The sequence below is a fragment of the Strongylocentrotus purpuratus genome, unplaced genomic scaffold (assembly GCF_000002235.5).
Source record: "Strongylocentrotus purpuratus isolate Spur 01 unplaced genomic scaffold, Spur_5.0 spur5_scaffold_5, whole genome shotgun sequence".
NCBI lineage: Eukaryota > Metazoa > Echinodermata > Echinoidea > Camarodonta > Strongylocentrotidae > Strongylocentrotus > Strongylocentrotus purpuratus.
This window is the reverse complement of record NW_022145611.1, coordinates 22,953,558-22,971,569: the sequence shown is the minus strand read 5'-3', so window position 1 is coordinate 22,971,569 and position 18,012 is coordinate 22,953,558. Positions and strand designations below refer to the sequence as shown.

General features: G+C 36.2%; 1 protein-coding gene across 1 annotated transcript; it reads right to left on the bottom strand.

Annotated features, from left to right (window-relative positions):
• Window positions 1-423: 423 nt before the first annotated feature.
• Window positions 424-16,155, bottom strand: LOC580234 (methionine synthase). Its single transcript, XM_030999133.1, has 14 exons — window positions 16,042-16,155; window positions 15,331-15,420; window positions 14,845-14,943; window positions 13,962-14,117; window positions 13,326-13,494; window positions 12,681-12,883; window positions 11,772-11,870; window positions 10,912-10,984; window positions 10,371-10,526; window positions 9,750-9,946; window positions 4,648-4,842; window positions 3,341-3,442; window positions 2,712-2,915; window positions 424-1,618 (listed from the first exon to the last, which is right to left on the bottom strand). Exons 1-14 carry the CDS (start codon window positions 16,153-16,155, stop codon window positions 1,535-1,537), a joined length of 1,941 nt encoding a protein of 646 aa, XP_030854993.1. The 3' UTR covers window positions 424-1,534.
• Window positions 16,156-18,012: the final 1,857 nt, after the last annotated feature.

The window sequence follows — 18,012 nt, the reverse complement described above, 5'->3', positions numbered from 1 at the left end:
TAACTTCTTTCATTCGAGCAGATTACCATGTTGTGAACTCATTGTAAAAGGCAATTAAAAACTTTAATGTATTATTTGGAATAATATTTTAAAATTATAAAAAAGCAAAATATCAAGGTTTTTTAAATCCCTGCAAGTCCAATTTACAAAATTGAAAACAAAGTTCATGATTCTCAATCATAAAATTACTTACAAAATAACATTTACAAAATAACAAATGACCAGGGACTCGTTTCACAAAGCATTTTTTCAATGACAAATGACAAAAATCAGTGACAAATCTGTTGGTAACCAATCAGAAGCAAGGATTTCAGTAGCGTATAACAACAACTGTCATTTGTCACTGATGACAAGTTTTGTGAAACGCCCCCTCCAGGAGTCTCTGTACATGCAACAAACGCTGCAAACCATGTCACCACAATCTTACGTAACTTTCTACTGGTCAGCTCTCCGTTTCAGCCAACTTAATTTCAGACTTAAATAGTTATAATAACAAATTAGTTTTCACACACATAAGCCCTGTTCACATCTACTAAAAGAACAATAGTACCGTAATATGAGGGTATTATTTATCTGAATACCCATGTAGGTAATACATTATTAATTCAAATTGCTGAACACTATATGGTGACCCAGTAAGCAAGGGACATTATTACCAGTTAAGTGGTCCAACGCTAAGCTTTCCCGCCACAAAAAATTATCTTTTATATTAAAAATGATAACAATTAAATCTGCCTGGTGTCAGTTAATACCAGATATTTCCTAGATCCTAGCAGGGAAAAGCAAAAAATTTAAAATAAATTCAAAAATTCACAATGAATTAATTTATATAGCACTCTTCCTCATTGAACAAAGAGCAAGATCCTGCATTATTACCTATACAAGGCATTCTGGCTGCAAAATAAAAAGCCATTTTCTGCACGCTACTCCGAAGACGAAACGAAGCAGGCAACATTTGCCATAATTGCCCTCTTCTGGGTTTTCCCTGTAGTAATTTAGAGGGTAACATTTGACATATTCCACTCTTTCTTGTCAGTGCGCAGTATTGTGTACACACGGTAACAATTAATGTCACAATTACATTTTCATACATTTTTATCTCTTGAAAAGAGTACCGTAAGCGAAAAACATGCATACACGGTAAATACACAATTAAAAAGCATGCCTGATATTAAAGTTGTATATCATTTGTAAAAAATTGCCTTGTATAGGTCAACAGGGCCGTCTTTCGGGGTACATCATGAGACCATCACTAAGACCATATTGCCCTCGTCTTCGACTCAAGGCAATATAATCTTAGCTTGGTCAATATTTCTGATGTACCCCTCGAGCCCAGCCAATATAATACAATTATTTTGTAGTACCCTTTAATGATATCTCCCATTAGCGTCAGTATATGCGACGATACCAACAACATTGCTAATTTACAGATGAGTGGGAGGCATGAACATGGCAATAAAGAGCCTCTCCAATTTATATACCCATGTAGTTAGTAGACCTTAATGAATAAACCTTGTAGATAGTCTTGATGTCGTCAACAGTCGTAGGACAGGTTCGGTCGGAGCCATTTCTCTACGTCTTTCACTTCCATCTGCTTCCTAGCTGCATAGTCCTCAACCTAAATATACAAATAATAATAATAATAATATTCCACTTTTTATATAGCGCCCAATACATTGATACAATGATGTGTCAAAGCACTTTACAGATATTATTATTACAAAACCAAGGGTAATGAGAGAATGGTTTATTCTCCAGTTTAGAAAGAAATATAAAAAGTCAATTCAATTGTGATCTTTCTTGTACATATTCCTTTCCAGGACATGGACATTTCACTTCCTTTATGCACTATATTAATTTTAAGCCTCTATCCTTCTCAGGGAGAACAGTATTTAAGCAAAATCTTAAATCTAATAGCTACTTGGAAAGCAAGCAGAAAAATTAGTAATGCAGATTGTCGAATGTTTGAAGGATAAAAAAAGCTACGAACATTAGAATATTGTTATCACTATATGTAAGGGAATTTCAAATTAGCTGAATGTCATTGTGAAGTAGTGGCAGACAATTCTCCCAACACACAAAATTACTAAAATGTTGATTTTTTTGAGGACCTATAATAATATACCACCCATTATAATATTTTAAAACGCGCCCCAAGTGGAGAAAAACATAAATTAATTATATTTTTGTACACAACGGAAGAGTTGTCAATGACTACGTCACAATCCACTGACTGAATTGCCAATTTGAGATTTGCCCAGATTTAGTGTGATTTCATATTTCAAACAACTTTTTTAGTATTGGTCTGATTATTTCAAACTTCACTCAGTTTCTCTAATATAATTTCTGCATTCTGCTTTCACATAAATGAACTCATTACCTTTAATACTGATGAAGCTTCCATGGGTAAACAAAACATTATCATCACTTCTCCTAATTTTGTTGGTTGTAGGTTACGATAGCTCATACAAAATCAAACCTCGGCCCCATTCAATTTCTGTGTATGTACAGAATGGTCTTTGTGATAGCTGAATGGGATATAACCAATTTGCCATTTTACATTCATACATTTATAGTGATCTCACATTTAGTTTTAAATCATAGCTTTCTCATTGTTTTTTCTTCTCCAAATTCTCTGTTTCCCTTCAAAGCAACTTGATGTCAGACTTTCCCGAATCTATGAATTTTTTGAGGGTTGTATTGATTCCTACCTGGTCTTTTGCAATCTTGCCCACACCAAAGTAGAAAGACTTGGGATGAGCGAAGTAGAGTCCTGAGACGGAGGCGGCTGGGTCCATGGCCAGTGACTCAGTCAGATGAATACCTGTGCTGCTCTCAATGTCCATCAGCTTCCACATGCTCTCCTTCTCTGTATGGTCTGGCTGGGAGGGGTAGCCCGCAGCTGGACGGATGCCCTATTGAATCAACATTATAAAAATAATTACTCTTGGTATAAAAAATAAGGGCGCAGAAAACTATTTTACTGCCATTTCTTTTGGCACATCAAGGTCATTTTTACTCTAATTTTTTTTCCTGCCAAAGATGTGGCCTACAATCGTTTCTGAGCACAAACCTCTGCTTCCTCTAAATGATGGATTTTGTGTCTGTCATGCAATGACGCTCCAACAGGATTACTCCGGCCTTAGCCAAATAGCCAAATATGTAGAGTCCTAGCATATTGGGTACCCATTAGTGGCAAATTTGAGTTGTGTCTTGCCAAAGAACATTTGTGCCAGCATAGAATTCCAACTCTAAACCCTTTGATTGAGAGTCAAGTGGATGAACCCTGCGGGTGAATTCATTACACCTCTTATAACAATAATATACCACTTGATCTTACATCATAGTTGACCTTGTGTAGTTCATTGACCTCTAGGTTCTCAGTGTTACCGTAGCCCCACAGCTCCTTACGAACCCTCTCATGAAGCTCCTCAGCAAATGCCTGCAAGTGCAATAGAAACAAACAAAGTCAAGATTAAATATCTTTAAAATAATTTGATTATGTCAAATTTCATGTAAACATGTTCATCTCTGAATGCACATCATTTAATAATTATTATGGTGATATTGAATTTGTTTTATTATATGAAATGCATTAAATATATACATGACTGTCTCAACTAATAATATGAATGTCTAACTAAAATACTTCTTCAAATGACATGAAATACAAATTAGGAATATAGCATACTTCAAATTGTGACCAGCCCCATAACCAAACCTTCTATACTAATATATACATTAATCATGGCCAATTTCTTTATACATCAATTAATTGAAAAATAGCTAAAAACACCCAAAATATCATTTACAGTGTGTTTGGGGATGTTCTACTTTGTATAGAATGACAGGCTATCTACTCTGACATATTAGCATTGCCCTCTGAAATGCATCGCCCTCTGAAAAGCATTGCCCATAAAAACCTTACAACATCCCTACAGCCAGAATGCATTCAAGCAAAATGGCTGCACTGCACAAACATACACCATGCCTTGCCCTATCATAGTTGCACTCAGAAACACTCTACATTACTATAACAAAGAACCCTAGCTTGCTTAATACACAACCAACCTAGCAATGCATTCAGAAGTGCTCTCCATTACAATTGCAAAGAAATGGCATGAAAAGCAGCTTACTTGTTGAACAGACCTAGTAATTTATTCATTTATTCAAACCCTCTCTGTCATAGTAATGAAGAAGTACCTGGCATGCAAAGCCCAAGCTGTTCCATGCCTTACAATCCAAGTAATTTATTCAGAACCTCCCCAGCCATAGCAATGTTAAAACACCTGAAAATGAATCACGATCATAATCCTCTTCTCCCTTTCACTCTATATTGAACACATGTAAGACATCAAGTCTCACAATTTTTTAAATTTTCATGTAGAGTACTTCTGCTAGTCTATCAGCCAGAGTGCCAGTCCCTTCTTTCTCTCTCCCCCCCTCTCTCTCTCTCTCTCTCTCTCTCTCTCTCCCTCCCTCTCTCTTCCTCTTTTCTCCATTTCTCATTGTCTACTTTCCTCTCTTCTCTCCTACACTTTTCTCCCTTTCTCTCTCTCTTCCACAGCACACTGTGGAGACATCATAGATCAAACACATGTAGAATATAATGTCTTACATACAAACAAGTACAATGTTGGATCTCACCTCTGCCAGTCTATCAGCTAGAGCCTTGATCATGATGATGCTATAATCATCCATCTCCACTTCAAACTGCCTGCACATCTCCTCTCTACCGAACCCCGCGGATACAGCAAAGCCACCCACGTAATCTGTGATGCCCGTCTCTTGGGGTGCAATGAAGTCTGAGAGACAAGTGTAGTGTTCGCTCTCCTTCTCAGCCTGGACAATGGGGAAAAGGGGTATACAGTTGATAAGAAATTCATCAACAAAAGTAATATAACTATCTGGTTAGCAGTCATAATAATAATATATCATGAACAAGAAAGAAATTAAATGGGAATGGTTTTTTGTGTACTGTTTAGAGTTGTAAGAATTTCACTAACTTTGTCTAATTAATCAAATCATGTAATTCATGAAGTGCAAAATTAGCTAAAATTTGTTTGTGTGCTAACATTCTTTCAGCACTAGACAATTTGGCCTGTTCTTGAGCCATTGATACCTACTTTTAGTAAAGGGTTGATGGCGTTTTCTAGAATCCTTCTTACGATTACAAAAAATGCATACATCATTGTGCCCCACAACTGTAGAATAATAATTTTTTTCCTCAATGCAAATTTGGTAGCAAAGAGCGATACAGGTTCAATACAGCATGAGTTCAAGGAATACATATGGTTTTAGATGAGAAGGGAACCAGTGTTGAATATATCTCCTACATATTCAGATTTTCAGATTTTATTTCCGTTTCAAAACAAACAAAATATAAACAGACATAATATAATACAGTCAAATATAATATAAACAAAGTAAATTCAGTATTATGTAGAACAAAATTTAGTTGATAAGAAATATTGGGAAAAAACAGTACTGAACAATAGAAAAAAAAATGACCTTGATGAAGTAATTCAAAACGGAGGGGCTTGCTAAAAAAGCAGAGCTTGTATGAGGCAAGCCCCTGACTTAGTTACATGGATACGCTTAAATAATTATGGTCGAAAGCTAATACCAGTAAAACACACTAAAAGGGAATACAAAAAAAAAGAAAAAGTAAAAGTAAAAATAAAAGTAAGATAAATATAGTAACAGAGAGAGAGAGAGAAAGGGGAGAGAGCAAGAGAGAAATAGAGAGCGAGAGAAAGGCAGGAAGAAGGAGATGGGGACAGGAGGCAGGTACACCACCAGGTCGTTAGGCTTGTTTAGATTATTCTTAAAAAAGAAACAAAAAAGGAGGAAAGGAGGAATAACAAAAGGAAAGATTTGTTTTATCTTTCCGTAGGTTTAGATTTTTGAGCTTGGCTTGTTGGTGGGGAGTATTGGCTGATTAATGTTTTCCTAAGTTTACGTTTAAAATTGCTAAGACTAGGGGCTTCTTTTATATCGTTGGGAAGAGAATTCCAATAGGCACATCCAGCGAAGACAAATGAATTCTGTGCAAATAATGTTCGTGTTAAGGGTAAGTGATAACAGTTCCGTTGTCTAGTCGGGTAATTGTGTACAGAGGCATTTTTGCAGAACATATCGGAAAAAATTGCGGGGAGGTCGTCTTTACTTAGTTTGAACATAAATTGGCCGAGTTGGAACACATAGATATCTTTCACTTTGAGAATATTATTTTCGAAAAATAAAATATCTGTATGAGATCTGAATTGTGTTTGAAATATTATCCTGAGTGCTTTTCTGCAGCAGTAGGATCCTATTTAATTGTGTTTGTATTGCACATCCCCATGCTATAATCCCATAATTAATGTATGGTAATTTTAAGGTATGATATAATGTAAGAAGAGTTCGAGAAGGAAGAAAGTATTTGAGTTTATTGATAATACCGAAGAAGTATTGGGTCAAGATAAACTCTGTATCATTCTGGCAAGAAATGATAAAGACACACCTGTTGAGGAGCGTCAATGTTTTCTGTTTTCTTTTTTTCTTTTTATTCAAACTTTACTATACTGTAATACTAGAATTAACAGTATTGCTCATCAAGTACATAGCTGTTAGAGAGCTGTAAATGTCAGGTATTTAAAATCTGTTTTCAAGTCGAAAAGCAGCCCGCATAGCACATCAGTGATTTATGCCAGCAGAAAAAGCTGGCATAAATACTAATAAACAAGGCCGGTAATACAGTTCAGAGTTGTAGGGTGTTTGTTATTATTGCAGGTGTAAATGTTGGTATGTAATGTCAACATTTGTTGACTGTAAAGACTGTAGTGTATACTGTACACTGGCCTTGTCTGCTCACTGCATCCACTAGACCACTCCGCACAGGCTGCTTATATAACCCCACCATCACGGTGTACACCTTTTTATTGGTTACTTCATACTCATACCTGACAACCTTTCACAGCCAAAATTAGCCACATCTCACAGCAATTAGAAATAAAATGTTCTGTGTATGCCTTAACACATTAGTTTACATAAAAGGTGAGGAGTCTTAAGTTCATAAGATGAGTTTGAAGGCCCAAAATAGGAGTCTGACCTTCATATTTGGAATGGTAAGCAGAGATGCAACCACTATACTGATGGAAGTTATGAATAAACATGTTAAAGAACATGATTAAACATCAATTAGCAGAATAAATAAATATAAATGAGCAACCTAACTTGTGATGTACCCTCACTATGAACATGCCGGACAAGGAAAGCGGACACAATATACAGTTCCTTGGGTAGACAAAGGAACATCCCTTCACTGCTATTATGTAAAAAGGTGAATATGCATGTGACACCTGTTCTACACATGTTTACATAATAGCAGTAAAGGGATGTTCCTTTAATTGTCTACCTGAGGAACTGTATATTTTGTCCGCTTTCTATGTCAGTCATGTTCATAGTGCCTGTAGACTATTTTGTAGTGGTATCTAGAGTTTTTACATCTTCATGCATCAATGCATGTTTTGAATCAGAGACAAAGAACATTTAGGGATGTTTCTTCCCCTACTTAATTACATTTGCATTCACCTGTTACAAGTCATTGTATTTCAAAAGTCAGAATGCAGATTACAAGCATTTATTGTTGCTATGCTGGACAAGCATCTGGCAAGCCTCCAGTTGTTACTAGTAACCAATGCAGTAGATGCATACATGACATGTGCAATTATTTTGCATACATTTGTCAGCTTATAATGAATGACAGTATTTGTTATAAGTTACTGAAATCCTTGCTTCTGATTGGTTATCAGCAGATTTGTCATATCAAAAACCAATTTTGGCAGAATCGTGCTGCATATATATACCAAATCTTGCTTTATTATTATGATGACTTATTTCACTTAAAGGTACTATGTCCCATTTGCAGGCCAAAAAAAAAAGGGGGGCTTGAAAATGTCTTTAAGGTGGAAAATAATGACTATAAGTTGTCAAATCGACTTAAAGGACAAGTCCACTCGAAAAATAACTTACTTTCAATAAAAGCAGAAAAATCAGACAAAACAATCAAAACAAGTTTGAGCAAAATCGGATAACTAATAAGAAAGTTATGAATTTTTGAAAAGTATGTAAAACTATGGAACAATGAGAATCACAACACAAATTGCCAAGATGGTTATCAGTTTGTGACGTCATGTCCTCACTATTTATCAATTGCTCTATATGGTTTAATCCCATTAATTTCTCTTTTTATTCCCCAAAACTTGATTTCCAAATGCCTTTGCCCAGGTTACATAAATTTGTATCATATTGCATGCATGACATTTCACAAAATCTTTTATGAACTTTAAAGAATTTATACTTTTTTCTGAATATTGTATATTCATAATTATTGATTTTTGTTTATAAATAGTTTATCAAAATTCACATTTTTTATGATTTAACTTGAAAAAATTACTCTACCGGTATATTAGTGCATCCACACAAAAACATATTAATATTAAGCTAACTTGGATGCTGGTGTGAAGAAATGAGATTCTTAAGGAGAAAATAGGAAATTTATATCATCCATATAAAGAAAATAATTAGTGGATAGTGAGGAGGACATGACGTCACAGACTTATGAGTGAGTTGCCAATTTGTCTAGTGATTTTCAAGGTTTTTTATGTCATTAAAAATTCATAACTTTCTTATTAGTTATCCGATTTTGCTCAGACTTTTTTTGATTGGTTAGTCTGTTTTTTCTGCTTCTATTGAAAGTAAGTTATTTTTGGAGTGGACTTGGGCTTTAAGAGCTATAGAGCCAGTAAGTAAAAGTCTGATTTTCAGACCATTGTAGCAAATGGTCGTACGTTTTATGCTGCGCAAAGATTCAATCAGTTTAATTTTGGCCATTACAAGAAGTGGGTTATTGATGTAGACAAATGCTCATGTACCCTTTACAGCTCATTTTATGGATGTTATTACCAAAAAAGAAAAAAAAAGCCAGTCAGTCACTTAATAGTGTCTGACAGTGAAGTCTAGCAAGTAAACTTGTTTCTGTGTATTATTTGAATATTAGGACACTGCTAACGTTTAAATTTTATAGATAGGACAAACATGACAAATTTATAATTTCTGCAAATTTCTACAGAATTTGATGTTGGCTGCAAAAGGGACATACCGGTAGTGTCTTTAACAGGTCAAAATAAGAATGAAATGAGTGAAAATAATTTTTAGGCATAACAAAACACAAAATGCACTACAATTTTTAAAGGGTGGTAATAATTACAATATTACTACTACAATACTCAACCTACTCCTCAATGGAACAGGTTTTCTAACAAAATTTAGCCTGTTTCTATCAATTTTAAGCCTTTGCAGCCATGACACCATTAGAATAAATTGCTGTAAAATTCATGTGAGCCTAGTACATACTGTACCATAACACACAAAGCATAAACTATGTATAGGGGCTTTGATTATGAACAAATATATAAGCAAACCCATGCTATCCTGTCCCATTCGTTCCCAACCATATCCAAGTTTCAGGTAGCTTTATCTGATAAACTTCAATCACACAAAACATTCACACTTTCTATAATACTATTTTTAATGTATACCTTAGACTAGCCCATTTATTTATTTTTTATTTTTAATTACCATTGTTCACACATTAAAAAGGTTTACTATTATGTCTGAACATGCCTTAAACGTCACAGGTTTTCTAAACTCCCTATAAAAGTAACAATGAACTCTTTTCATAGAACATTCCATGGAAGGCTCACCTGTTGCCTGAGACCATAGAAGACTGCATCAGGTTTGCCACCGCTGGTCGTCTCACGGTCAGAGAAGACATGGATGTCATCCCCTACGCTATTGGCAGGGTAGAGACCCACAATACCGCTGGCTCGAAGCAGCTTCTGGTCCACAACCTTCTTCAGCATGTCCTGGGCATCATCATAGACCTTCTTCGCTTCCTCGCCTGTATGGAACAAACCCCCAAAATAAAAGGGTTGGTTGCATTATCGCTGATGGCAATTAACTGAAATTGGTCTACGTAGATAAGGTACTGAATCTGAGAAAATATGCGCTGTAGCCTCATTAGCATAAATCACTAGGCAAGTGGATTTCTAACACCTCAAATAGTTGCCTGTGATTCCTAGTTGGTCTTGCAAGATGAACATCACCCACTGAAAGTTTAAAGTTCATGCCATTTCAGTAAGAATCAACCATGATGAGTGGTAAATGGTCAAAAGATGATGATAAAAATATGCCGTTCTTGCAAAGCGCATATCACATTATGATTATAACATCTCTATCGGCTTCCAAAGTACCTTGGAGATTATTAAGCTGCAACAACGGTTGGTAGAAAACCTAGGTAACCTGACTGTCAGTCAAAGACTTACCGACCAACTTATCATTGAAGATTTTGGGATAGCCTCTATTTGGATAGCGCCCTCTAAGTTGCCAGACATCAAAGAAAGGTTTCCAGTCAATATAAGGAACCAGAAGAGACAGGTCGTAGTCCTCATAAACCTTGGTTCCAATGAAAGATGGTTCAACTAAAAGCAAACAATAAATCATTGGAACCATCATGTACATGGCAAGAGTGGAACCAATCAAACAACAGAAAAATTCAAAATGTTATCATTGCATATTCTGAAAAGTGTAAATACTGTAAAAAATTGCTAATTTAGAATGCTCAAATGAATTTTGTTGTTGATTTGTTTAAACTTTAATAATGCAAAGTATAACTTCTTCTCTTTTTTTCATGCTTTTACTTACTTGCTTGAAAATAATAGAATGCTTAAGTCGTCACACAGATTTGTTTCATTTTATATGTCATAATAAATACTTTTTCATACTTTTTTGTAAGATGATTGATTTCATAATTAAATAAATTTCAGGAAAACTTAAAATACCCACATTTCTTAGTGAAAGACTTACCAGGCTCAAAGTTGCTCCAATCGATTTCAAACTTTCTCTTCCTGACTTCTGACAGAGAGAGATATTTCCTATCCTGTTGGATAAAAAAAGTAAAAAACAAAAAATACAAATATTCATTTTGATTTATGTCCATCTGCTAGGCATGATAACACCAACTTGGCAACAGCTTTACAGGCATAGCACACAAGATGATTAAGTTAGAAGAAATGACACACTTTAACAACAATTGTACCTGACACTCGAGGCTGATCGAAAGGTCATATGAAACATGGCCCTTGGGGCATCCTATTGATTACATAACATTCCTACACAGAGTAAATACATATCTGTGGATTTAATTCAGTCAGGACACAGCTACATTGTGCATGGCAGCCAAATTTCTAGAGCATCTGCATGAAATATTAATGACACTGGCTTGTATAATGTGGTTGGAAATGACAAGTGCAATGCACAACAGTATTATATCAACTAGTGATACACACTGATTTGGGCCTTAATTTGTCCAAAGGTGAACACTGATCAAAACTTTAAAGTACAATTTTTGAAATTCTGAAGAAAAATAAATCTTTAATTTCTCTGAAAAGATTAAACATCCTTCAAATTTTATCATACTTAAAATTCAGTCTGGTATCAGTTTTATTGTTTGAATTATCAAATATAAAATGTTAAATATCTCCATTTCCACACCTAGTTATATAAAATCACACATAGCTCCCTCATATTCTAGAACAGAGGTGACTACAGTTCAGCGTCACAAACTTTCTCTATCCTTTAAAGATAAAATGCTTCTATGATCTCAATATATTCATTCTGCATTTCTCTGAACAAATGATATGGACAATGACCCAGTCTTTTCTTACCTTAAGGGAATCATAGTGATCTTCTCGGACCTCTTCATATTCTTCTTTGACTTCTTCCACATAGTCATCATACCGATCTTCATCAATCAATGATGAGCACTAGATATATTAAGTATGTGAGAAGAAGAAAGACAAATAATGCACCACTTGAGTTCAAAATTTACAAACATTTCACAGGTGAGTGTCCTACATTGCAGTTGAAATACAAGTCAGTAGGCATCTCACAAGTTGTTCTAATCTAACATCACTATTTCTAATCAAAATGGCGACTCCCTTGGGAAAATGGCTAGGAAATTAGAATCTGCAAACTTGGGAGATACTGGTTTTCCTTGCTAAATAATTAAATGCAAGTGATTTAAAGATATTTTCCGCTGACTGACATTTTTTACATTAGATTATCAGCTAATGTTTGTTCGGTTTCCTTCTCCTTTAAATAAAATGAGAAACTGCATCGTCATGGTCTACGGTACTCAGTGTTTTTTGTCCCACAAATAAAAAGGACTTTACATTGCATGGGCATTCCATTTTAGTGTTACGCACAGCTACTTTGGGTCACTTCAGTTCAGTTCATTAATTCAAAAATTCCATTAAAAATACAATTCAAACAGATAAAATGCAAATACATATACATTTACAAGTATGAGAGGGGGAAAAAAGGAGAAGAAAAGGAAAAAATGCTAAATATTATACAAAGAAATGGAGCTTAGAGGGTTGGTAGCAAAAGAACATTCAGTGTCCTGTCGAGGCACCAACCCTGAATGCTGTTACAAACAAACACCAGTTTTTAGGTAGTTTACCACCTATGAGCCATAAGATGAAAAAGAGTAGAAGTTATATTGATAAGACATACATGAAGATGCATAAATATGATTCTTATCAAACAATGGTAACATAATGTCTAGCACTCACCACCACAACACTCTTGGAAGCATCCAGAACATGGATGGTAGGTGAGGAGTAGCAAGGAGCAATCTTAACGGCTGTGTGCGTCTTGGATGTTGTGGCGCCCCCTATGAGAAGTGGGAGGGAGAAACCTAGTCTCTCCATCTCCTTGGCAACGTGGATCATCTCATCGAGCGAGGGTGTGATCAGGCCAGACAGTCCGACAATGTCTGTTTCACAATAGTGGATGAAAAGAAGTAAAAACATAGTCTAAGGCAATTGTTTTTCCTTAAACCTCTTGTGCATCCTGAATTACAAATTTGTAACTGCCTTTATATTTGCTGTCTCCTAAAATGAATCTTGGAAGAGTTTTTTTTTTTTTTAAATATTCAATTATACATTTTTGCTAAATCATTGACCTCCATTACACAAGTGTATAACTAAAATACTTTGTTGAACGATCCCAACGTGCTTCTACATCTTTAAACGTCAAAATCTTCCTGTAAGGGGATTTTTTATGTATTTTACATGAGTTTCTTTATTAAAAACTTCTCAATATCACTACAAAAATTTGTACTCAAATACATTTATATCCATTTAACATGACCTTATCAAAACCATCTTAAGATCATTGAACAAATTTTGTTCAAATGCCCGAGGAGATTTGCTTACCAGCTTTTTCTTGAATAGCTGTCTGGAGGATTTTCTCACAAGGGGTCATGACCCCCAGGTCGATGACCCTGTAGTTATTGCAGCCTAGCACAACACCTACAATGTTCTTGCCGATGTCATGAACATCTCCCTTCACAGTGGCCAGGACTATGGTGCCATTGTTGAAGGCCTGGTTAGAAGAGGTCAAGAAAGAGAGGTCAAGGAATCAGTGTTGATAGAAATATTGAACATGGGAACAATGAACCTTTCAAAACGATTATTTCATGATTTGAAAGACGTGAAATATGGAATGTTTGACATCAGACTAACTGAATAAGCATAAGAATGAGTAGAATCATTGCATTTGTACAACATTCAGAATATATTGAAAGTTGATGTAAAATACTTTCTATGGTGCTTATTCACCTTTTGACATAAGAATATTGTTTCCTAAAACTCACATTAAACCTCCAAGAAAATCTAAATTCAGTCACTTTTGATCAGAGTACTGATATATGAAACAAGCAATGATAAAAGTACTGATATATCAGAGTTCTGATATATGATACATGTACATTCAATGCATCATAAAAATGTGTTATGTGTCACAATCAACATATCTCTCCTTCTTCTCTATGTCCAAATCATGATCATTACCACTTCTTGTCCTGTTGCCTTCTGGGTTTCCTCCTTCTCTTTCTCCATGAATGGGATGAGATGACCCACGGCCTTCTTCATGACCCTCGCTGACTTGATGACCTGAGGTAAGAACATCTTACCAGCACCAAACAGATCACCAACGATGCTCATACCCTGGGGGTAGATAGAACAAGTGCGGGTTATTCAATGTGCATCAGGAAAGAGATCCTGAATATCATTGCACTCTTTATATTCACTCTCAATAAATCAACATACATAAAATATATTTAAAACCAGAACATCATTAATAGAAAATAATACAGAACAATCAGACAAAAACAAATGATGAGAAGGAGGGGTCCACACAAAAAAGCAAATGGCCTTAAAGTTGACCCCTAAATTGGCAATACATACATTACGATTTTTTATTAAAATAAGGGGGAAAAAAAATCCTTAAATGATCTTTACATGAATCTTATACAATTCGTCCTTGTTTTCACGAAGTGACGGTAGTGAGTAAAATCGTAACGCAAAGTGAATGCAATTTTTTTTCACTACCGTCACTTCGTGAAAACAGCGACGAATTGATATGTTTAATGTAATGAAGTATCATTGCCCTTAAACAAGTTGTTAAAAGAGAAGTAAAATGGTGAAATCCATGTTAATATTTCATTTTCTAGAATATCAATTACTGGGAGTAGGAGCCAATGTTTTGCTCTTAAATACATTTGTCTTTTGTCTTTTTCTTTACGTCTTGAAGTAAGTCCAAACATTAAATTGATTCTTCTAGTAGACTAGATGCTGGGAGATTGCATTTCTATACATAACCTACAAATTAAAGGGTATCAAAAATATTGTTTATATGTACATAAGCTATACCCGTTTGGACTTTTGTTCTTACTTTCATGAGTGGTCCCTCAATGATATGTAGTGGTCTTTTATATCTCTCTGTATTCTGCCTTGCTTCTTCTGTATCTTCTACCGCATACTTGTCAATACCCTGTGTAGAGAGAGAGAGAAAGAAAGAAAGAAAAACTCTTACAATCAACAATTATTTTCAGCAGGTAACACTGATATATATATACTGACAATCTCAGAAACAACTTCTACCTGGTACCACAGTTCAACCAGTATTCAAGATTTGTTAAAATGCATTTATCTCCTTTTTGTATCTAATCAATATAAAATCTATGTTTGCATTCAAATACATGAAGGAATGTTAATATTTATGTTCCTTACCATATTAGTAAAAATCAACTGCATTAATTGCAAAACCCATCATATTTCCTGTACTTTTGGATCATTCTAGTGAATATTACACAAGATGTATGTGTTGGGTACTGCATGGACCCACCAGACAGAGAGAGAGAGCTTATAGGATATTTACCTTTACGAGAGAATACTCCAATCTATCCTCCACACTTTCCTTCCTCCATGACTCGTCCGCTACCGCTTTCTTCGCACCAGCCCCAAGGTTCTGTTAAGAGAGAAATGAGACACAAAACAATATCTTATCATCATCATCATTATTGCAATCATCAAAATTATGATTTTATTAATGCCAATTAATTTTATTCCATTTGTCATATAAAAACATACAAAATTAAATTAAAACATTGGTATTTACAGAAAAGTTAAGAACATGCGAACAGCATAACAAAAGATGAACACAAAATACCATTATATATAGAATGCGGAAACCGACAAGAAATTGCTGGTCCCTTATGATATAATAAAGACTGTTACCCTTATTTATACACACAACACCCAACACCTGATTGCATATATATATATATATATATACAAATAATAACATGCTATTCACATGAAACGTAATTTTGAGTATCTCTGCTTAAATGTATTTGAAGTTAGGCTTGATCATCACCCCCATCAAAATGCAACAGCATTACAATTATCTTTGCTATCATTATCATATCATAATCATGCATAGAATTACATTACACAGCTTTGAATGGTCAAGCCCCAAATTCTTTTTCTAAATTATTATCTTTTAAATCTCCTCATCCACATTCTAATAACCTCATAAAAGAAATTATGCCTTCAGTTGTGATGCACCAAAGTTTTGGAATAGCCTTACAATATATATAACAAGAACCCCATCTGTTGCATTCTTGAAAGCATTGTTGAAGATGCACTTAACTTCAAAAGCTTTTAAACAGTTAAGCATCAAACTCATGGCATGTAGAGACATTTATTGTGAGGAAACTAGCCTATTTAAACATTGGATTTTTTTTAGCCAAAATGCTGAACCACCCCCGCCCTTAACATTTCGGCATGAAAGTGGTGTTTATTCGACTTTTTACAATATTTGCCCCTACACCTCTTTCAAACGCATATGAGGGTCAGGGTTGATCTCATGGCATGTAGAGACATTTATTGTGAGGAAACTAGCCTATTTAAATTTTTGAATTTTTTTAGCCAAAATGCTGGGCCACCCCGGCCCTTAACATTTTGGCCAGAATGTGGTGTTTTTCAAAATTTTACAATATTTGCCCCTACGCCCCTTTCAAACGCATATGAGGGTCAGGGTCCATCTCATGGCATGTAGAGACATTTATTCTGAGGAATTTAGCCTATTTAAATATTTGACTTTTTTTAGCCAAAATGCTGGACCACCCCGGCCCTTAACATTTCGGCCTGAAAGTGGTGTTTATTCGTCTTTTTACAATATTTGCCCCTACACCCCTTTCAAACGCATATGAGGGTCAGGTTCCATCTCATGGCATGTAGAGACATTTATTGTGTTGAAACTAGCCTATTGAAATATTTGAAAATTTTCAGCCAAAATGCTGGGCCACCCCGGCCCTTACCATTTTGGCAAGAAAGTGGTGTTTTTCAAAATTTTACAATATTTGCCCCTACATCCCTTTCGAATGCATATGAGGGTCAGGGTTGATGTCATGGCGTGTAGAGACATTTAATCTGAGGAAACTAGCCTATTTAAATATTTGAATTTTTTCAGCCAAAATGCTGGACCACCCCGGCCCTTAACATTTCGGCCTGAAAGTGGCATTTATTTGGCTTTTTACAATATTTGCCCCTACATCCCTTTCGAAAGCATATGAGGGTCAGGGTTGATGTCATGGCATGTAGAGACATTTAATCTGAGGAAACTAGCCTATTTAAATATTTGAATTTTTTTAGCCAAAATGCTGGACCACCCCGGCCCTTACCATTTTGGCCAGAAAGTGGCCTTTATTTGGCTTTTTACAATATTTGCCCCTGCATCCCTTTCGAATGCATATGAGGGTCTGGGTTGATGTCATGGCGTGTAGAGACATTTAATCTGAGGAAACTAGCCTATTTAAATATTTGAATTTTTTCAGCCAAAATGCTGGACCACCCCGGCACTTAACATTTCGGCCTGAAAAGCCCCAGTCCCATATAAAGCCGGACCAGCACGGACGAGCACGGACCACTCCGGACCATCCCGGACCATGGTCTGGGGTGATCCGGGATGGTCCGGGATGTTTTGTTAAAAAAAGTGTGATGCTTTAAAAGCTACAGTCCCATATACGTCCCGGACCGTCCCGGACCATCCCGGACCCCATCCGGGGTGATCCGGGATTCGGTCCGTGTTGACACCGTGTTGGCACCGGGGTGGTCCTGGATGGTCCTGGATGGTCCTGGGCGGTCAATAACTCACTCCCGGACTGCCACGGATCAACACGGACCGCCCCGGCGCCACTACGGATGACCCCGGACCCAGCACGGTGGCTACACGGATCACCCCGGATCAAACTTTTGTCCCGGACCGTCCCGGACCACCCCGGCAGTTTTTGACCGTCAAAAACATCCGGGGTCGACTCCCGGACCGCCCAGGACCATCCAGGACCATCCAGGACCACCCAGGACCATCCAGGACCACCTCGGTGCCAACACGGTGTCAACACGGACCGAATCCCGGATCACCCCGGATGGGGTCCGGGATGGTCCGGGACGGTCCGGGACGTATATGGGACTGTAGCTAAAGTGGTGTTTATTCGACTTTTTACAATATTTGCCCCTACACCCCTTTCAAACGCATATGAGGGTCAGGGTTGATCTC

What these genes read in the sequence shown, in the direction of transcription:
- LOC580234 (XM_030999133.1), bottom strand. Translation starts at nt 16,155, where the DNA reads ATGTCTCTACATGCCATGAGTTTGATGCTTAACTGTTTAAAAGCTTTT. An exon ending in TGGAGTATTCTCTCGTAAAG is followed by an intron (nt 14,944 to 15,330) that starts GTAAATATCCTA and finishes CTCTCTACACAG; the next exon opens with GGTATTGACAAGTATGCGGT. An exon ending in AGGCAACAGGACAAGAAGTG is followed by an intron (nt 13,495 to 13,961) that starts GTAATGATCATG and finishes TCTTCTAACCAG; the next exon opens with GCCTTCAACAATGGCACCAT.